General features: G+C 44.4%; 1 protein-coding gene across 1 annotated transcript; it reads right to left on the bottom strand.

Annotated features, from left to right (window-relative positions):
• Positions 1 to 920: 920 nt before the first annotated feature.
• Positions 921 to 22,732, bottom strand: LOC144100805 (dual specificity mitogen-activated protein kinase kinase 4-like). Its single transcript, XM_077633668.1, has 12 exons — positions 22,248 to 22,732; positions 21,344 to 21,476; positions 20,048 to 20,111; positions 19,345 to 19,458; positions 18,132 to 18,251; positions 17,528 to 17,647; positions 15,753 to 15,804; positions 13,807 to 13,934; positions 10,096 to 10,170; positions 5,067 to 5,218; positions 4,199 to 4,244; positions 921 to 3,687 (listed from the first exon to the last, which is right to left on the bottom strand). The coding sequence occupies exons 1-12, from the start codon at positions 22,285 to 22,287 to the stop codon at positions 3,592 to 3,594; spliced, it is 1,140 nt and encodes a 379-aa protein (XP_077489794.1). The 5' UTR covers positions 22,288 to 22,732; the 3' UTR covers positions 921 to 3,591.
• Positions 22,733 to 22,943: the final 211 nt, after the last annotated feature.

The raw sequence follows: 22,943 nt of genomic DNA on the forward strand, positions 1-22,943 counted from the left end.
CGTGATGTCACAAAATGGGAAACTAAAATCGACTCATGCTGCAACAAACTGCATGTTGCAAAATACAACACAAAAGATCACGAGATCAAGGAGAAGCCACAGTAAAGTAAACTTTTCAATTCAATCCATGTTTTTGTTTCTTGATGTATATGTACATGAAATTTTCTGAGCATATTTGAAATACTTTTACAACTACTCTCACAAAATTTTACTGTATACCTCCAGACAATTGTTTTCTAATATATATTTTTCCTCTGAACCTCCTGAAAAGGCTGCAGAGTTAAGTGAGGCAGAAGGCTGGTTCGAAATTCAATGCATTTCTACTGGTGTGCTACAGTCAAGCCATTTTTAGAATTTTTCTTCCTATGCACAAATATTGGTTTTGAATTTTTGTTACGCAGTGTCCCTCGACATATCTCGAGCGATGAAAATTTTATGCAAATAATTTAAGCTTCACAAATTTCAAAAACACAGAATTTCCTAACCTGCACCATGGTCCTAGGAGTGCCACGAAACAAACAGTGAAAACAGTTGTGAGGAAATCTGCTCCGCAAGGAGGTATCTCGGCAGAAAACCGTAATGGAGGAAAACGCCCATTCTTCGAGTGTTTTTTCGCAATGCACAGCCGCCATGGTTCACAAAATTTTTTTACAGTACTTCCGGTCATTTCAGCAATGAAACTTTGGGGCAGCATAAAAAACGAGGCATACATGAGGACACAATTATCAAAGTCAGCTTTTTGGCCATTTTTTGGTATCTCAAAGTTGCGTCCTCCCTTAAACAGATGTTATGCTAGTTAACAGTTCACGTATGTGCTGGCTTGCACTGCTATGTGCGATCTAGGAACAACACTGAACAGCATTTAGCCAACACGCATGAAGAGGCATGCTGCACGGCACCACAGATTTTCAGACACAAACTGAGACTAGATCTTTCCTTTATTCTTGCATTCATTTCATAAAACAAGTTTGCAATAAAACAAAAAAAGATCACTGTATGAGCTTGGAAAAGGGGGCGGGACCGGTGGTGGTGGTAGTCTTGTCTAAAGAATGACACAAAAACACCGTTTGCCCGGTAAAGAGGAGTCTCTGCTGGCACATATACTTTGCATGTGGCGGTGAAAGAGAACAACTACGGGATGCTGCGAAGGAAAACTTGTGCATGTTTCGCTACCCTTTGAAAATTTTTGCTGACATTCCATGGAAAGTGTATTGAAAGAAATCTACAGAATGTCATGTAACATCTCTGCAGTGGTGTCGTAGAAAATCAATTGAAAGAAATCCATGGAGTGTTATTTATCATTTCCACAGGTATCATGGAAAGTCAATTAGCAGTATCGTGAAAAATCAATAGAAAGAAATCCACAGAATGTCGTGTACCCTGCGCAAGGTGCAAGAACGCATGTGCATTTCCACATCGATACCACAGCACTCAGTAGATAATGAGCATCTAGCCATCTTATGGAGTGATTCAATAACATGGGTAGGCAGCAGTGTTTTTGAGTAAATTGCATGTTTAGCCCATTATGCAAATGTGTTAATCGTTTTGTTTCTTACTGTTGGCAACATGCAAGAGTGTGCACCACCAACAGTGTGGTGTTTAGCAGACGGTGGTGAAGACGGCCACTTTCATCAGCCTAAGTATAATTGTAAACACAGACAGACAGCAGGATCTTCGGGTAACACATTTTCAATTCATTATGCAAATGTGCTCACAGTTTTACTAGTTCTTAAGTGGAAAAGTACCTCCGATGCCCAAAAAGTTGCTACGTACTACACATCAAACATCAGCAAGAGTTAAACAATTGATAGCAATAATAGCTGTAAGCCACGGCTTCCAGTTATTAACTCTCGCATTTTAAAAACTGTGCAAGTATATTATGATCCACTCCCGCATTCTCATAAAAGAAATTATTCTTATAGAAAATACATTTTCAGGTCATCACTTTTAAACCTAAGTGCAAAACAAGTGCAAAAACCAAACAAATCTGGTGGTACCTCTAAAAAACCTTCGTTTTGCACATTACGAAGAGGCAATAACTTGCTGCCAGGAAAAATCACGTTATGCAATTTGGGAGAACACCAGGCTGCTCACCTTGCTCGAGTCAAAGAGTGAGGATGGGAGTTCTTGCTGGCACACCCATAGGCATTTAACGATGAGTACACTGTAGTGCGATCACATCGTAAAAGTGCTAAAACTTGCCGCAATCTAGGGCATATTTTTTTTTTCTTACCTATGCCTAATCCGCCAAAAGTTCACGGCAAGGACTTGAAAGGGGATAAGAGAGAGCTTGCTACATACCTGCAAAATCGCGCGAGGACATGAGAAGAAGTGCGGAAGGCTAGTTTGAGAGTGTTTCTATGTACATTATGTACAGAATGGCTGCTGCTATGTCGTTTCTTAGTCCTTTTCTCTTTTCACACAAACCAGACGGCACAAGAAAAATAAGAACGCAAGCTAGCATGCAGCACGCGTGGAATCAGAAGCCAGAAACTGTAAAACTGGCTCAGTCAAGCTATAAAGACACAAACAGGGACAACAAAATGACAAAATGAAAACTGAGCAAAAAGCCACTTCCACTTCCAGTCGTCTAAAACTTTCCGGCACAGCACACTGGGAAAGCGCCCAGTGTCTTAGAACGTATAAAAAGCAGACCAATAACACTAAATAAAAAAGAGAATACAAGTATCAAAACTGGTCAAAGCCCTGATTAAGCAAAGTGGCACACAGTGCAGAGGACTCGCATGACAGGACAATCACGAAATTAAGGGCTCGGACATCAACTATACCACACACACAAAAAAAGAGTGTTTAAGAAAGAGAAATCCTTATACGAAACTGGAAATGAAAGACTTCAGTTTTGAACCCTCGTGAACAACACAAGAGCGCGTTCATAAACAGGAAAACGGCGGCTGTGAAAGAAACATTTGCTCCACAATCCGACAGCCACTCAACATGCCTCTGGAAAGCCGCTGACAAACGCTACACTTTCTGAACTCCTCTGCACGGTCAGCGACAGCACACCATGCAGTTGCACTCAAATGCATTCACCGCTATGGTAGCAGTGACTGGATGTAATGACATCGAGGAACTTTGGAAATAAAAAAAAAATCAATTTTAAGAGCAGCTCCAGCTTTGTGGGGTTCTTCATGTCATCAGTTGTAGTGAAACTTTGCCTGCATCCACTTCATGCAGCTTTCAACCATTCGACTGCTCTCGGGAGCTCTTGCAAGGATCGTATTATGCCTAGCACAACCACCTATCTACACCATTTTCAATCAATCAGGCTTGCAATTGAACAATGGGTGGTCGATGACACGTTTCGCAACTTGGAACACACACAAGAGCTAGTATGCACGCCGTACCATTGTCATCACAGCAAGCTCCTTCTCACACTATACTGGACGAAAAAAAAAAAAAGAGAGAGAGAGAGAGACCCTGCCCGCCCGTACGGGATGTCACAAACGGTGATGAGGTCGTGATGGTGGTGGCGGCGCTGCGGGCAGGAACTGTAGTAGTGAGCAGCTGTTTCTTTCTCCTCAGTCGGGGGGGGGGAAGCCCTCGGGGATGACTTTCGCATTCGCTCTCTCATCAGGGAGACATACCATTCATGTTGCTGAAGATGCTGCTGATGTAGAAAGCGACATCCACCGTGTCTCGCTCGGCACGTTTTATGAAGTCATGCTCCTGCAAGGTTCAAGTCGGGTTTGGTTTACTTGTTCAATCATGCTGTTGACCCACACTTTAGATTCAAGGCAGGGAAGGCATGCTGATTAAACGAAATGCAAATGCATGGTAAAAGTTGAAACATGGGGTAATGTTATAAACAATGAACAAATCAAGTGATAATAATTGCAGATACTGCCTTCAAATACCGTCACATGGAAGCTAATGGCACAGAAAGCAATAATACACTTAGGAAACATTACAGAATGGCACACAGTGAACAAGAAGTTGCTCCAATTAAAGTAATGCAAAACAAAGATATGTACTCCATAGCTCTGTTGTGTTAGGTGCTAAGTTTACATTAGAAGTGGTTATTCAACAGGTACCCATCGAATCAACCACACCAGCAACACTTCTTTGAAAGATTAATAATGTTTTGGGAAGTTGCAAACATTATAACAGTAGTTAGCAATTAGACACATGCTCTAAGTGTGATCATCAGTCAGTCTGCTAGAAGGTAAACAGCTCTTACCAGCAGCTGCTTGTACTTGGGGCGTGTGTGGGCGGTCTTGGTGAGACTGCAGAACGGAATAAAAAAAAACATTTTTAAAGACCAAACCAGGCAAAAGAACTCGAATCAGAGGGACAAAAACAATACATTGATTACAACAAATGAGTAGACCGTTTTCTCCCCTTTTTTCTTGTTTTACTATCCCTGGCTGAATGACAGCTTTGGAGTACTGGCTAGTGGTTACCTGCACTTCATCATACTGATAATCAGCTTAGGGGCAGGGCACATCTGATACCAGTGGCATGTCCAGAAACCTCCCTCATGCCACAGCAGTCACAGAATTTTGCACACCATGTTGATTGGCATGATAATGTAGAAGACAGCTTGCACTTTCTTACCCATTGCCACATTACTTATGCACAAGTTTTGCTGTTCCAGTCCTGCATTACTGCTTCTTGCCACAGTTACTTCGCTTGCTTCATCATGATTGCTTTCATTGCGGATTCCATGCGTTTTTTAACCTATTGTCTTTTCTTTTTACTTTTTCACTGGTCTGCTGCTAAAAATGAATTCCTTTGGTTACCAGTACAAGACATCCAAATACAGTCACCAACTGCAGACCTCACTGCTACTACTTTTATTTGCTTACAAAAACAGGAAATTGAGTGAAGAAGATTCTGATTTTGAACAATCTCCACGACTGACAGAACCACTGCAGACACGATGAACGGATCCTCCCCAGTTCGCATGTTTCCACTTTGAAAAGAATTGAAAAAGCTTGCATTCTACAGTAATAACATTACTGCTACTATCTGGGCTGCACTTAGAGGGGGTGCACCAACAACCCGAGCAGAACAGGAGGAGGAGGGGACAAAGGCCAATCCTTTACCAGGTGTTGACGAAGTCGACGAACTCGGCGGTGAAGCAATTTCCGTTCTCGTTGGGGCTGAGCTGCGGCGGGTCCCCCTGCACAACTTGGGTCAGCTGCTCAAAAACGCTGTTCCACTTTGGGTACGGGAACCGCCCCGTGGCCACCTCTATCTGCATGGGGCAAACACGGCACCAGTCAAATTCCAGCAGACCAATCAATGCACTGTTTTCATTTCTTAGATGACAGCTGTGCTATGTTCTCTTTTGCCATCCTGAATTGCCATTTCATACTGATAAGCAAACTCCTCCCTTTTCTAAGTATAAGCTGTCACAAAAACTCAAGAAGCAGTAAAAAAACCTTGTTTCTTCATGGCTTGGATGCACACTGAGAGGTACTATCGAGCTCAATATGAAATTCCACGTGTTCAGAGTGAACCAAATGAGGTTTACACTTTACAGCAAAACCAATGTGCCTTCACAAGAGCACCAAAGTTGCACAAACATTTAGTGTACTTCGTCCTGTGCATCAAAGGCTAAACCAATAAATTTTTCTAGCACCACTGGGCTCGCACTGCTTCGAGAAATGAGCACCTACCACATCTTCTGTATTGCAGCTCATACTGACCATGATAGTGCCTCTCAACACCAGTGCTCAGAGACAGCAGTGCACTGCACCTTTTATGCAATAGAATCCCAACGATACAATTCCAATTACTTAATACAAAATTCAGGACAATACAGTAGAACCTCGATGATACGATTACGGTTGATCCGAACAGTCTATACTATGCAGGATACATCACAATTCGGGATTATACAAACAGTATTTAAAACCGGCACAGATGATACGAACGAGCAACCAACCACGATGCATGCGAGCGGGCCTGCATGGCTGGTCTCGGTGAGGAGAGCCCCCCCCACCACTCCCGCTGCACTGGGAGCACATTGGCTGCTGGGCTTGACTGGCCGGGCCTCTTCTCTTCATATCCTTTAACGTTGGTCAAGATGAGCCACATGGACAATGCCACCCATCTGCTGATTGGCCTGTTGGAAAAGGCATCTTGCAGGCTGCAGGAGCTTGCTGCTGCCGCTGCCACCCCTCCACTGCCCACACCGATACATTCCTTCGTTTACTGGTGCCTAAAATGTTTCATGTAGTGCGATGGCGACTTTGAGAGCCTGCCTAAATGTGACCGGACAAGTACTCTAGCTGAGTGCATGCTGAAGGCTGGATTGTTCACTATCAACATGTCTCGGAGGTGGAAGGCCCTTTCTTTTAAGGAGACACCGTAAATTTTGAAGAAGGGCGGCGAAAACCCAGAGAAAAAAATTGGCTGGAGTTCAACCCGGCTGAACCTAGTTTACAAAACGGAAGCTCGATTAAGCATGGTCAGGCATGGTTTGCTGTGGTTTAACTTTATTGCATGTCAATGATTGTATTGGTTGTTTCCTGAACTTGTAGAAATCTTATCAGATGAACAGCAAGTCACGTGGTTCAGCGCAACAGCAAGGTGAGTGTTGAATCACATTGTTCAACGCAGTTGCGACGACAAGCGAACACCATCGGCTCCATGACGCAGATGCGCCGAGGCATGGCGAATCACATGGTGTGATGTCACAGCCACACCCCTGCTCTGCCGCTTGGTCGTTCTTCGGAGCGACATGGCATTGAGGTTTTGCACAAGAGGAGTAGAGGTTCCGATCTAAAATCATGTCGACTTGGTGAATGAGCTGGGCCTAGTGCTGTCAACAGTCTGTATTATTCTTGGGCAGCGGGTGATTCATCATCATCATCATCATCCGCCCACTACAAGGCAAAGGCCTCTCCCATATCTCTCCAATTTACCCTGTCTTTTGCCAACTGCGCCCACCATATGCCCGCAAACTTCTTAATCTCATCCACCCAACTAACTATCGACCGGCACCTGCTACGCTTGCCTTCTCTTGGAATTCACTCCGTTACCCTCCGGTTATCTCCGGTTATCTTGCCTTCGCATTACATGCCCTGCCCAAGCCCAATTCTTCCTCTTGATTTAGACTAGGATGTCATTAACACGCGTTTGTTCCCTCATCCACTCTGCCCGCTTCCGGTGTCTTAACGTACTGGTAAGCTACAGCTGAAGAATGCCCAGCACTTCAGCATCAATGTGAAGCAAGCAAAGACGGCTACACACATCAAGCCAGAAGAGGTTTTACTGATGTGGTTTCATGAGGTGACGGCAGCCAGTGTCAACGTGGACGGCAGGGTGCTACGGAAAAAGGCTGACGACACAGCACTTTCTCTTGGCATCCAGAATTTCCAAGCATCCGGAGCGTCGCTACACCGCTTCATAGAATGGCAGAGGCTTGTTTATAAAAAAAAATTGCGGAGAAGGCAAGAGGGAACGAGTCGGCTGTTGGCAACTGGATTATTCCACAGCTGGCGCTGACTGCAGGGTACATGCCACACAACGTTTTCATGAAAAACGCTGTTGAGGCAGGTGTCTTCTTCAACCTGACAGGAGATTGTGTGTAAAGGGCCAGGCTTGCCAGGGCGACCAGAAAAGTAAGGAAAGAAATTCTGTATTTTTTTGCTGCAATGTCGATCGATCAAAAAAAAAATGCAGTTCACGGTCATCGGTAAGGCTAAGCCACCGAGATGCTTATCGGCTGGACGTTTACCTCGCTTATATAAAACAAGCAAAGAAAGCTTAGATGACTACAGATTTTTGCCTGTGGTTCTGATCAGCTTAAATCGGGAAATGGCATCTAAGAACAGGAAAGTTTTACTTTTTGTTAATCAGTGCTACGCCCTCCCCAAGCAAATGATATTAAACAATGTCACCGTCATGTTCCTGCCCGCAAACACGAAAAGCCACCTACAGCCACTGGAAGCCGGAATAATCCAGAATGTAACACTCCCATCCTGTCTAGTGAGTGTTCTTGTCCTTGTTTTGTTACGTTATTGTTTTCCTTTAGCTGCCTCTTCACCAACCAGCTCAAACCAAAGTCTTGGTAAAAAACCACTTTAATAAACTTTTAGTGAGGTGACTTCTCGCGAAGATTGATTGTGAAGATTGATCGATCGCAAAGATGTGAAAATGCGGATTAGTCTGCTAGACACTCTTCATATTCTGCCTATGTCTTGGGACAGTGTGACCATGAACACAATAGAGAACTGTTTTCGCAAACATGGACTTCGTCAACGTGGACGGAAATGTTGCAACTGGCAGGCTGAGAACCATTGAAGATTTGATCGATGGAACAAATGACTGTCGCCATCAAACAGCAATGTAGAAGAGGGTGACCCGTTGAAACTCTCAACACCGTTGATGTTTTACGCCGCACCGTAAGCGTCGACAGTATGCGAGATGAAACTGCGGCATGGTTTTATGCTTTTCAAATCAACCCATAAAGGTACGAACAAGTATTACCAACTTTTACAGCCCAGAATAACTGAGTCAAATAAACTGTTTCGTTCTCATGTTCAACTTGACTTGTTTTGGATCACATAAATTCGGGATGATACGAATAATTCCTATTATCTAGATTCTACTTCATGAATGTGCGAAATTCCCTGGGCAGAATGCACTGTGCATTATGGGCAGAATTTCGGATGCTGTAGACGCTCTCCTGTGCCACTACGGATGATACGACCGCACTCTCCAGCACTATGGCGCTGCCTGCACATCACCCACGTCACAATTGCCAGTCGCATGGTATATGCACCGCAAGCAGTGAGCAGTGGCATGGTGCCGTAAATAAATCCCGTCAGCCATAAACAGATGTGCATAAATGCATTTCCAGTGATTCTGCATATGAATTGTGTTAGCTTTGCATTATACGAATATTTTTCTCAACCCCACGATATTCATATCATAGATCCAACCGTAGTTTGAGAAGGTGCATGTTATTCTGATGGCACTGAGAAAACTTCATAGCTCGTGTGCTGTCCAAGCTATTGCAGCCAATCCTAAGAGTCACATACAACACTGCCAACTAACTTATTTTTCAAGATGATATGTTTGCAAGAATAAGAAAGCTGACTTCAAACCAACAAGGACTTACCATACAGAAGGCCACAAAAGTTTTCAGAACAACAAAATTACAACAAATCTTAACTGCTTGGCCCATGCACCCGCAAACGCCTTGTAGCACCATTAGGCAGCAAGGAAATTTAGGTTTTTTGTTATTTAAATGCTCTCAAAACTTTTGTGGGCACCTGTACATCTTCTTAAACACAAACGGTCCCTCCCAAATTTACACTTTAGGGCCACTGCGCAAACTAAACAGCAACTCACAGCCGTGCTGCTTACACATGCGAGATCGCAGCACTCTACAGGATGTCCCTGGCAAGTCTTTCATTAACTTTTAGATACCTACACTTTAGATTGCTTTGCCTTTGCGTGCCACAAGTAAGCATCCACAATTCTTAACAACCAACTAGACGTGATCCAAGCTCAAGCAGCATGGCTTATCTTTTCAAACTATCATTGTACCTCTAGTGTATCAAGCAAGTCGCCCAACTAAGGGTTAATAACACTTGAGTCCCATCACAAAACAGCACACCTATAACCCCTTCATAACAACTATCGCAATGAGAAGCCAAGCGCTAAGGTACTCATTTAACCTTCTTATGCAATATACTGCAACTGGACCACCTATGCAAGATTACACATTTCCATGTCACAGTGACACCTTTTCCAACTGAATTCATTGTTCAGATGTCAACGAAGTATAACTGCCTTCCCTCCTCAATTGATTACAAAATTTTTTCTACTTTCAGATGCTGTATGCAATGTAACAGACTAACAAGCCTCAATATTTGTCTGTTTTTCCACATAACTGTTTATTACTCTTTTCTGTGCTCTAAATGTGATATACGAAATATAACTTAATTCGCTCTCCTTTACAATGCTGTGTACCTTGGGGTACAAATAAATGAAATGAAATGAACAGTTGCTAATTTGCAAGTCCTAGCCCTATGCCACCACCATATTCAACAGACTGAACCTGTCCGTGACAGGAACAGCCTTCTGCTATGCTACAACCACAATGACGGGACTCACCAAGGTAATTCCTAGGCTCCATACATCGGACCGGACGTCATAGCCTATGGCACTGGAAGGATCGATGCGCTCGGGCTGCAAGTGTGGGAAGTTTCAATCAAAATGACGCATGCCTCTCTCAACAATGGTGAAGTCCAACATTCGCCAAGAACATATTTTTCAAAACAATGCATTTGCAAAATAAAGAAAGTGCATAAAAGAGATAAAAGATGGTTTTCACAACCACTGGTAGGAATCAGTGCCCGTCGGGAGCTTAGCTATGGATTAACTAAAAAGACAATGCCCTTATGAGTTACGAACCGCCTCGCCTTATTATTTACTGGAGTTTCAACAGGGCAGCAAATCATACTGTTAGCGATACTTTGTTTGGCCCAGAACGTTTCTGACTCAATGTCTACCTAAGAAGCGATGAAAATATGTGTGTCATATTGAGAAATGTCATGTCAGGTCTGCTGTCATCCAGTGCATTGCTCACGCAGCTAATCCTCTGACATTCCTATCTGCTTCATTGTGCTTTCAGAGCTCTCAGATGCAACTTAAAAACCTGTTTGCTTCATTTTCAGCATGTGCTACATAAAAGCTTAGTTAATTTGAAGACAGTACAATCGGATCTCAGGAATTTGAACTTGAAGGAGACCAAGAATGTGCTCACAACATTACACAGAGTTACCCCGACCACGGTGTCTCTACCACACCTGTTTGTGGCAGTGAAGCATCAATTTGGAATAAAAAGATAGTTTAAAGTAAGCAAGTTTGAATTAACAAGATTCCACTGCGGCAATCAGATGTTATGTTGGGCGATCAGTTTTTCTCTAATATATTGGCATTACACTAATAATAACAATATTATTTATTTAGTCGTGCACAGAATTCAATTCATTTTACTTTTACATGCCAGAAAGTTTAATAAGCTACCTTGGCTTAAAGCTATGAAAAAGACAGCATGATGAGCCCAGGTAGCCACTGACCATCATGACGTTAACCAATCACACCTCTGTTTTCGTTTTAACCTCCTGAGACCCCGCGTGCAACGTATTGCACATTCAGATTTCCGCGCTCTGTAAACAAAATGAGCTGAAATCGAAACCGAAACAGACTCTCCAAGCTCAAGTAGAGACTGGCAGTGCCATCTGTTAGTGTTTCATGCAACCATAGGCGCGAGGTGGCGCTCATGATAACAAACAAAAATGGCGTTTTTCAGTCCGGAGATTTTCTATCGACGCCGCCAAGGTAAATCGTTTTCATATATTTATAAATGCTGTGATGCTCTTGAATATCATTTTACAAGCTCATGAAGGACTAAGGTCCACTTCACAACCGGTATATCTGCCTTCACTTTTCAGTTTTTTTCTTTATTTCACTCGTAACTTCGATGTGCAACAGGTTGCACGTCAGGACAATGTTGACCCTTTGTGACTGCATTTGGCAGAACACGTTATTTTGATTTTCTCTTTCTCGGTGTTGAAATTAACGGTCTGTTTATTGCAAGAAATAATAAAATGTCTCTTTAGATGCCGCCGATGCTTCTGCCCTCGAAATTCTTGAGAGGATTGCGGCAAATGGAGACAATTCCGACTTGGACTTGTCAGACTCGGAAGATCCCCCGGATGGTGTAGAAGTGAACGTCAAATGCGACCGAATTCAAGGTAAAATGTTGTGGACGTCGTTCGTTTTAAAATTTTACTGCACCCAGCTTCTGTCCCTTTATATCAATTGTTATATTTATTGCAGAGGAAGAGGAGCAGGATTGCCACTACGATTCGGACACCGATCTCGATGACAGCGATAACATTGTTCCCAGTCAGCCTACGCCTTCTCGCGAAAGGTGGCCTCGGAAGCAAGCCTATGCATCCGTCCTTCCCCATGTACCTGATGTTCCGTGGTCTACAGCCGACGAAAGAGATGGCTGGTGTGCGAATCAATACTACTCAAGATACATGGATGAGCAGGCATTTGAACTTCTCCACGAAATGACAGAAGTTTCGTACCTTCAGCGCGCAGGACGGTCACTGAACTCATCTCCTGGGGAAATGAAGATTTTCCTTGGAGCTTCATTGCTCATGAGCGCCTTGGGTTATCCTCGAGCGAGAATGTATTGGAGCCAAGGAACGCGTGTCGCCGCCGTAGCCGACAAGATAACGAGGGATCGGTTTTTTCTCATCCGATCGAACCTCAAGGTCGTTAACGACCTCACTGTTTCCGACAAAGATAAAGAAGCCGATCGGCTATGGAAAGTCCGTCCTCTTCTTGACATCATTAGAAACGCTTGCCTCACTCTGCCGCGCTCACCAAACATCTGTGTTGACGAGCAAATTATTCCTTTCACCGGTAAGTGCCCGGTGAAGCAGTTCGTTCCTGGAAAGCCGAACCCGACAGGCCTGAAGAACTTTATCTTGGCAAGCCCTGAAGGCCTTGTGTTAGATTTTGAGATCTTTCAGGGGAAAGGAAGCCTCGCACAAAACAAACTACATGGAATCGGTGCTGCCGTTGTGCTGAAGCTTGCAGCGACTTTACCGTGTGGAAGCTCGCTGTATTTCGACCGATATTTTACCGGAACGCATCTTCTTGAGTCATTGGCTGAAAAGAACCTCAGGGGGACAGGCACAATCATGAAATCACGGCTTCCGAAAGGGCTCAAGCTGAAAGGTGACCGGGAAATGCGTACGGAAGGTCGTGGAGCAATGTCTCAGTGTGTCAGCACTGTCTCTAACATATGCATCACAAACTGGTATGATAACAAACCGATCATATTGGCCTCCACCCACGTGGGTATGGAGCCGGTAAATGAGTGCTCACGATTTTCAAAACAGGAGCGAAAAAAAGTTGCTGTCAAGAGACCAGCAGTTGTCGCAGAGTACAACACTTACATGGGAGGTGTTGATCTCTGTGACAGAATGCTGAGCTACTACCCCACTACCATGCGCACAAAGAAGTGGACGATTCGGACCCTCGTCTTCATGATGGATGTGGGAGTTGTGAACTCTTGGCTGCTTTACAAGCAAGACCACCGAGAGCTGGGCACACCAAGGAAAGACATCATGCAACTGCTGGACTTCAAGCTCGAGCTCGCCCATTTTTTCCTTGCCTCTGACAAGGGGTTTGTCTCAAATGAAAGTGATTTTGAAGCGTTGAAACTGCGGAAGCCAGCAATTGTGCCACTTCCGTCACCATCCGTGCGCACACTGGGTGCGTCACACATGCCGGAGCTCGTGGACCAAAAGTCCGCAAGTAGGTGTCGGAACCCCGGCTGCAGCGAAAGGACAAAGTTCCGATGCTGCAACTGTAATTTATTCTTGTGCTTGACAGCTGGCCGCAACTGCTTCAAAGAGTTTCACAAGAAATGAGACCAGAGCGGTCAATAAAAGCGTGTGTCTATGAAATCATGTTCCATGGTTTTTTTGACAACTTAGTCCCAGTGTGCAATATATTGCACATCTGATAACTTTTTAACGAAGCGTCATAGAAAATAAAGAATAACATCAGAATTATCTGTGTACCCTGATTAACTCAATTATTTAAAAAAATTAACTGGGTTTTACTGCATTATGTCTCGCGTCTCAGGAGGTTAACAGGGATTCTCTCGACCAACACATTCTTGCTACACAATACCACAAAGCCAATGCCACAGAATATGTATTTAGAAACAAAGTTGGAAGCTGTGGTTTTGGCCATTGGAAGTAACGACCACAGCCATGGAAGGGCGCCACTCACCGCCATGTATGGTCGGCAGCCGGCGTCCCGCGTCTTGGCAATGGAGTCCACCAGCTGGCCACTGATGCCAAAGTCACAGAGCTTGATGTTGCCCCTTCGGTCCAAGAGGATGTTGCTCGGCTTCACATCTGCACCAGCATGATCGGAAGAAACTCCCCAGAGTCACAAATGTTGAAGTCCAGTACCTGATGCATTGTGTTTCCCGTTTGCTTCAGATGAACATACAGTGTCTCATATTGCTACATGCTTAGTTTGGTCCAAGACCATTTTCCAAGCATTTTAACCCAGAAAAGCCAAGCACTAGGCCGGGGGAAATTTTGTACCCATTGGAAAGCCAGTGGGCATCCGGCAGCATTGGGGATCGAACCCAAAACCCCTCGAATGTGAAATGAGAGGTGAATGCTCTACCACAAGGCCATCGAACAAGGCCACCAATTTTTGCAGTGTAATGCATGTTGCAAACAGATCTGCTCAACTTTAGAACTGTTTAAATTTAGTGCCAAATAGGTGGTGCCTGTCTCTGAGTTCATTACATTTACCTTTTCGCTGTTTTCGTATTTCACTTGTAACACCAGTCCTATCTTGGTCCTGACAGGACCAGTAGGATCTCTAATAAATAGGGGTATGCAAATATTGTAATTTTCAAATATGAATTAAATATCTGTTCAGTATGAAATAAATATTTCTGGAAGAGATAAACAAGCTAATGTTGGTGCCACTATACCGTATTTACTCGCGTAATTTGTGCACCCCTAATTTATAACCCGAATTTTTTTTTAAAAAGAAACTTTTACTCTCATATTTTACGCTCCCTACTGCGCCAGAATACAAGCATGCACACAGTTGCACACAAGGCAGGCGTAGGAATATTGGAGTCGCCGTGTGCATCTGAGAAAGCTGTGAGCGGTGAGGAGATGAACAGCACAGCGTTTACCCGACTCACTTGCGCTGGCGGACGCTTTCCCGGATGAAAAATTGCCAGAGCAAACTTCTGGTAATCTCCAGCTCATGACAGGATCCGGAACTGCTGAACCGTTTGATGTTCGGTTTACCGCTAGTAAGCCGGGCCATATATATGTGACAGTGCCGTTTTATCGCCTCTTAGCTCCATTTGACTCTGACTGCTGCCTTTGCGACTATACCGCTGCAGGTTTATTGCTTGCAGAAACTCAAAAAGACAGCAGGCGGCATGTCACTGCAGGAAGCATGTCGCACTTTGCCGCTACAGGAGAACAGAACCATATGTTGCTGGCATGCTTGCACCATGTCGCAAAACTTCTTTGAAGATTTCGAGCAACTGTATTTCTGGCACATCGTCCAACGTATCCATTTTGAGGCACATGTGACCCCTGCTTAAAGCACAGTGACGGGAGCGAATGTGCACCTTGTCAATGCCAAAATGTCTCTTGGCAGCACGAATTTAGTATGAATTTTCACAGGACGCAAAACAGGAACGTTTTTATAACGTTTAGGAAAAAAAATTGTGCATTTCAACAGCCAGAATAGCGAATGTGTTTATTACACAAATCATCCACTTTGCAAGATTTTCAATGTACGACGGTTTTGCAAAGTTCCCTGAAATACATGTAATCCAGGTTCTACTGTACACCCCTTTGCTGTTTCCTAGCTTCCCATAACATACTAGGTCTTTCGACCGACTGCTGTAGTTTAGTGCTTCCTCTACATTCACGATGAAATGAAGCTCTAATGCAAAAAGCTATTTCCTTAGGCCCTCAATATTAGCTGACATGCAACACAGATTGAAAACTTGTTTTCATTTGACACTAAAGGAATCAGAATTGTAATGCCAATGGGTAGTAATACGAAAGTGGAAGACAATCATCATGCTTTTGCGTCATTCTTTGTCGACAAAGAATTGCCCCAGGCTTTTTTCCCACAACGTCACAATCTTCCGTACATAAAAGAGTGCATAAAACAATGCATACCTCTGTGTATGATGTTCAGTTTGTCTTTGAGGTAATCCAGAGCCTTGACAGTCTGCGCAAGAAAACAAGGGAAGAGTCTTCTGTGAGAGGTGAATATAGATACGCTCACTTTCTTTGTTGGGAAGATTTTAACATGTCGTCAAAAAGAGTGCAGTACTTCAACTGACACTGAGGCAGTCTTGAATTTTAAACTCAGCCACAACAAGTAAGCACGGTGCATGGCAACACTGACATCCTCACACCTCTCAGTGTTTTACACACAGCACAGGAAGCCAGAGGAAATGACCAGTTCAGATGCTAACAGCACCCTGTCATGTTCCATGTGACATTCGCAGTAATACAGGACAGCCTATGTCTGCCGCTATGGACGAAGGTGGCGCTGGAGAACCATCTTGAGGTTAGGTTACACGCAACATACCGTATTACGCGCATAATTTGTGCTCTCGCGTAATTTGCGCACCCTTAACTTATCACCTGGGTTTATAAAAAAAAAAATTTTACTCGCATATTTTACTCACCGTGCTGCGCTAGACAGCCATCATGCACGCGGGCTCTGCCCTATGGCTCTACCCAGTAGCATTCGGCTAATCCGTGTGTGTGTTCGGAAGGCTTTTTGAATCTTTTGTGCACTGGGCATTCATGGTGGCGTCAGGGGCCACTGTTACAATCGCGGCGGCACCAGCGGCACTGCCACTCGGAACGGCCGGCAGCGCTTCCGGTGAGGATCGGCAGCTGATAGAAGAGCCAACACCGCTGTTTGTTTGGCTGATGCATATGACTCGACTGCTGGCTACGCTTTTCTTGGTGGCTCTGATGGCTTGTGTTTGGTTGTTCGGTCGTGTCTTGCAATGGGATGTCACAACTATATGGCAAGTTTCAAACTGCTTGTCAGTGCCTTATCGCGGCATGGAGCGGTGAAGCCAGCGAGAATAACTGCGTGTGCACAAGTTTGCCCATAGACGACAATCGTTGTGTCGGCAAACTTGTGCGCACCTGGCAATTCTCGCTGGCTTAGCCGCTCCGCGCCGTGATAAGGCGCTGACAAGCGGTTTGGTCGACGCTCGTGCGGTACTGTTAAAGAATTGTGTGGTGTGATAATTGATTTATTGATTTGAGGTTGCTTTCCCGGACAAAGTTACGAAAGCAAACTTACGGAATCCGGAACTACCGAACAATTGGCTGGGCCGCAAGTGATGACGCTGTTTTAGCGTCTTATTGAGCTTCGTGCATGCACCTTCATGCCATCCCGCAAAGGGGGGGTGGCCAGCGTTGGGTGCGGGTCCGGGTGCTAGCGTATACGCGGCAACATACACTATACCTATATTGCACATTACGACCTTTGTGGAGTTTTTTTAAGTCGCGCTTGCGAAATCCCCGCATAATTTGCGCACCCCCTTCATGGAGCCCTAATTTTTGAATAAAAAGTGAGCAAATTATGCGCGTAAATATGGTAAATACACCTGAAAATAGAAGATTAGACAGCCATCACAAGTGGCTCAGTTGGTAGAGCACCATACGTGAAATACGGAGGCCGTGGGTTTGTATCCTATTGGTGACATGAGGTTTTTTTATTTACTTCTATTATCAATTACGTTTAAGCCATAAAGTGATTACATCACTAATTTCCCAATAAAACACCACAAACCAGAAAAAAGTTACCCTATGCTTTTCTTGGTTCCGATGCCTGTTGACTTCCTTCACGTGCAAGTCTTAACAAGCCCCACATTACCCTACCCTTGTCTGCTCCCGACGATGAGGATAGAATCAATGCTCACAGCAACTGTGATCTTCCCAAGGATAGCCTCGGGTATGCGTTGGTGCTGCTTTTCATAGACAAATTTGTAGAACTTGTCCAGGGATGTGTCCATTATTTCCATACAGATCCAACAGTCACCCTACAAAAGAAAAAGGAACAAATTTGATACAAGCTTAACACTAGAATACCACTTATGACGCTAAAAAGGTGGTTGTTCTTAAAGAAGTCAGGATTTCACAGCTACAAACTAATGCAGCTGCATTTGCAAGCAGCGGTTTAATGTTTAAGTGAATAGACTAGTATTAAGCTGTCAAACAAGATTACTAAGAATGCTTGTGGTATACTTGCAGCACATTTAAGTACACTACCAATTCTAGCCTTAGTGCTCAAGCTCAGCTGAAAGCATAGGAGGCTTAGTTCACGTACGTCAGACCAAAATTGAATGGCCACCTAAATTTGTGAAGGCTGTGAGCAGAAACCTTTCAAAGTAGATAAATATGGATCAAGGAGCACGTGCTCACACCAAAAAGCCTAGAACAGGCATTGGCCGTTTGCTTTTCTCTCTGCCTTTCCATACATCTGCACCATGGAGGAAAAAATAAACAAACAGAACTAAACCGTACCTCCTTGAAGATGGCCCCATAAAACTGGACGATGTAGGGGCAGTCGTTGCTCTTCATCACAACCTCGAGATCCATCAACAACTCCTTCTGCTCCCTCTCGTCCACCGTGGAACGGATGCGCTGCATGGACCCATAAGCTGTTAGCACAGTCATGTGCCTCGACCCAAGAATGCAGATTCAGTGCAGTCAAGACAAACGCTGCAAATTTCATCACTTTTCAAGTGATGAAATTGTGTGACTCGCATGATTCAAATGCACTAGCCTGTATGCTGTTGCCTAATCACCTTTGAATGCCATGCTAATCTTTTGCCACAGTGGCTCAGCCACTATGAAATTTGCCTGCTCAACCCAAGGCAACAAGGTAATATCCTGGCCACGGTGGTGACATATTGATGGAGACAAAATGCAAAAAAAAAATGCACATGCCGAGTAATGTTGCTGCGGTTAAAGAACCTTCCTGTGGTTGAAATAAATCAGGTGCCGTCCACTACAGCATAACCCATAACCCACATGCAGCCTTGAGACATTAAATCCTACACACCAGTACAGCACACCATAAATTTCACCCAGGTATACTTAATGCTTTGCTTCTTCAAATAGACTAGCCCATGTTTGTACAAGTTGTATAACCATTTTTGAGCTCCGTTCCGACTTTCAGCATTTATCAAGTTCATTCGCAAGAGATTTCGTAAAACTATACTTCTCTTTCTGAAATCACGAAACAAACCTTTGAAAATCATGCCCCGTGGTGGCAAGCTGCAGGGTTTGTGAAAGAACAAAAATGACACTTTCAAAGCGCCCATTGCTCTCTTAAAGCCTTTCACAGGCTGTTCATGTCAATATAAAAAATTAAAATGTAGCCAGTCAGAACATTTGCTATTTGTTGAGCATATATATTTAGTGAATGTTTTCACGGATGACACATTAAACAAAACTAAGCTTCACGGCATAAAATGAAGATTTAGAGCCAATGTACTTCAGTTTGATCAGAGCAATGAGAGCTGAGAAGCCTTTCTCAACTTTGAGAAAGCATTAGAGGCTTCCCAGAAATATTCCAGAACCTTCTAGAAAAATAATCATCAGCACTAGAAACTTCTGAGAAGCATCGACCTTAGTAACCCGTAGCTTCGTACAATGCACAGCAGCTACAGCTATGCGTTTCATTTGCATCAGCTCTGGCACACGCACAAAGAAAACGAAACATCAAGCCAACCTTGACGGCCATCTCCAGCTTGCTCTTCTGGTGCACCATTTTGTTGACGGTACCAAAAGCGCCGCGTCCGATCTCTCCGAGATCAGTCAAATCATCTGCAGTGAAATCGTATATCTGTAAGAGAAATAAATTCAAGTGAACACCCACCCCTGCAGCACATCACAAAATCCAATGTCTGAAGGCACTGCTTGAAATGCAGGATTTGATAAACCTGTCACCCTTGGTTCCCAATCACCTGGTTCCCAATGCACTCATGATTTTCATGCTCACCAAAATAGAAAATGCAAAATTTGAGCAGAACCCTGAAGCAAGCATTAGCAAAATGGTAAAAAGCAAACTTTGAGCACAAGCCCACAGGGACGTTTTTTTCTCCTTCCCGTCAGTCTTTGTCACCCCCTAACTGTCCTTTCTCGCTGCCTTCGCATTGCGGCACATCATCCTCTGTGCTGCCGTAGCCACAGGCCCTCAAAGATGCCGTAGCCATTTTTGGTCTAGAACAGCAGCAAAGAAGCCCATAAAACAGGCAATGGAGCATGCGAAAACAGCAAAAAGCAGAGCAAAGTATTTGGGCCTAACATCTACACCAGTATACCGACTGCCAATGACTTGACTCGGTTTTCGTGAAAAAAGGTACGTATTAAAATGGGGTAAATGCAGTATGATGGACACTGGAGGCCCCGTTAATAATCAGTGAACAGCTCACCTCCTGGGGCGATATCTTGAGCTTTCCTGATGAGTGAATCTTGGGCGGTAGCCACGCGCGTTCACTGTGTCAAAAACGAAAATTGAAATATTGGCATCAATGAGAATTTACACTATCAAGAGCTTGCCGGCAAGTCCTCAGCAAGCAACAATGCATCCAGCGTGACAGCCCTAGATAAGCATGATCACAAAAAATGAAAATTTGCACAGTGACCATTCTCCGCCTCACAAGTTCCCTGTCAGGCAACGTTGCACAAGACAACATCACTCAGCAAATGCAGCTTACAGGTCCTCATGACCCATACTTCAATCTCGTCTTCTCATTTTGAGCGTGTTATACATGCATAGAAATCTTTATTTGGTTAAAGTGACCTTCTCTCAGCACAAGGCCAATTCTCTGTTGGCACTTAATTTAAGAGCACAGGATAAGAATTATGAGAGTTATGTCACAGTGACAGAGGTGAAGTGCACACTCCTGAGCACTCTGGAAGGGTCAGATTGCGCTGCTCTGTGAAACATCTAGATAAAAGAAGGTTCGTCCTCCTAAAAGCTATGTGATGTCTCTGCCAGTTCCACAGCAAAGATCACATGAAAACTTGATGCATCACTCAGTTTACAATATGGTATGAATGTCTTATCTTTCTTTTATGACCAGAAAAGGAGAGAAACCCAACAAATGAAAGCACGGCTTACAAATGTACGCACAGTTATGATGGGCAAAGGAAGCATTTGCAAGCTCACACAATTGAGAAGGCAGTGCACACACACATATAAAATGTATCAGGCACGGAGTAGCACACTATTTTCATGTTCTCATCAATATCACACGATTCTGATCCTTCAAAAATGCGTTTCTTTAACCAAATGGATATGACCACGTCACATACATTCCAGTACAGAAACGAACACTTTGTGCTCAAATGAATGCGCAAGCTATGCTTTATCTGGTTGATACCTTAGCTGTTAATTTAGTTTTATTACTAAGTGTTCACATTACTGTTTTTCTTCTTTAAGAAACAGACCGCCTCTTTCACATTTATAGAAAACTGCACATATATCTTCAATAACCACTTCAGCCTTGTGTCTGATGCCCACATATTGCTGTTCACTGCGGTGCTTGAACTGCAAGGCAAGGTTACACTCTTGAAAAGAGCACTTACCAAGAAAGAATCGAATCACAACAATTCGAGACTACCACCGCCCAACGAAGAACTGGACATCACGCTGTGCTAACTGCTCCCAGGAAAAAGACCATGTCGGTTACAAGTGCACGAAAGCTTCCTCGAGTTGCACTCACGTTCGCACGGGGTAATTGAATCCCGGTATGCCAGAGGGAAGCTTGCTGGTATTGCCCAGGTGTTTCTTGGAACCACTTCCAAAGGACAGCCTAAGTTGATCCCGCCCCGTGGAACGACTGTGCATATCGCGGGCTGCCGAGACAAAACACGACATACACGGCACGGTGAAGAACACGACGCTGGGCTAGTCTGTGCGTTGTGACGCAAGTAATTGCAGAGCAGGAACAAAGATAAGGTCAAGAAAGCGCAAGTGAGGCCGCTTTCTTGTCCTTGTCTCCGCATTATATATTTTTTTTACCGCACGCGTGACGCCTGAGAAGTTGCACACGCGGGCGCAGCAACCGAACACTCTACTCAAAAGTGCCGTCCCACACAACGAGCTGAGACATCTATATCGCTTTCCTTCGCACACACCTTAATCCTCAAAGGCCAGATCGACTTCTGGCGCCTCTAAAACAAATGTTCAAACACTGGTAAACAAACACGTCTCCTTTTCGTTTCATGTAGAAGGTTAGCAGAAATGAGATAAATGCTTCACCCAGTCATGCGATCGGAGACATCTGCCGCAATATCCTTCACTTAACCGAGATTTTGTTCAACAAACACCAGGCTGACTGTAGACGGTATGGTTACAGAAGCTTTCTCTTCAGTACGCGATAACTTTTCCGTTTTCCAGAGCGCGTTCAAAGTACAAGTAACAGCACGCGCACGTCCCCGAATGATTCGACGCATTCCGTTGTGCATGGAGAGACGGTACGGCCTTCTTCGGAGAGCGATCGAAGCAATCCAACAGCGAAGGCGGGCTGAGCTACAGCCCCGAGCACTTCGTTAAGCATGCAGAACCATCCGAGCGGACCCGCGCGTACGAAAACGGCCGTAGCTATCGCTCCCGGCCGTACTTACAGGGATTTATCCGCGAAATCCCGCGTTGCTGATCCGCCATTTTACCACTGACTGCCGCTTCGCTCGGATCACGGATGCATGGAAATCGGATTTCAGGAGCGCGCGCTCTTCTCGCTGTCTCCTCAGGACGACGTGAACAGGCCTCGGTGGTGCGGGTGCGCTGTTTTTCCGGGTTTCCGCGCTACAGATTAGCTGACATGATCCCGGAGCTGGCGTAGCAGTCGTCGAGGGGGCCCTCCCGCGGGGCCATAGCAGCAGTAGGCGGCACGAACGCGCCACGCACAGACGCACGCACGCAATCGTACCTACGCGCGCGCGCTCTTTCACAAAATGGCCGAGCCGCCTGGCCTATTTGTTGATTGTTCTTAACGGGTTCGTTATAATATTCCAGTAAGCTGTCACTCCGCTGGTTTGTAGTAAAGCATGTCAAATGCTACTGCTCCTATGAGGGAACTCTAATTTTGAAATTTTATACTATTTCTCCTTTTATTATATTTTTGTGAATACCATTTTAATATGGCGACAGTGCATGTACTACTTTGTTAATTAGCTGTCCACTTTATTTTATTGCCTTTTAAAATGTATGCTCGAATGCGGATTTTCAGCGATTTTATTCAGAGAGCACTTTGTGTAAAAACGAAAAGGCTTGAAATGTTAATTATATTAACTTTCAGTTACTCTCTTGATAGATACCGA

The sequence above is a fragment of the Amblyomma americanum genome, chromosome 8 (genome assembly GCF_052857255.1).
Source record: "Amblyomma americanum isolate KBUSLIRL-KWMA chromosome 8, ASM5285725v1, whole genome shotgun sequence".
Lineage (NCBI taxonomy): Eukaryota > Metazoa > Arthropoda > Arachnida > Ixodida > Ixodidae > Amblyomma > Amblyomma americanum.

Bases quoted from the DNA above. Each gene is read 5' to 3' on its own strand.
- LOC144100805 (XM_077633668.1), bottom strand. From the start codon at position 22,287: ATGGCGGATCAGCAACGCGGGATTTCGCGGATAAATCCCT. The intron at 21,477-22,247 runs GTAAGTACGGCC...TTGTCTCGGCAG, and splicing joins GATTTCGCGGATAAATCCCT to CCCGCGATATGCACAGTCGT. The intron at 15,805-17,527 runs GTGAGCATTGAT...TTTCTTGCGCAG, and splicing joins TTGGGAAGATCACAGTTGCT to ACTGTCAAGGCTCTGGATTA.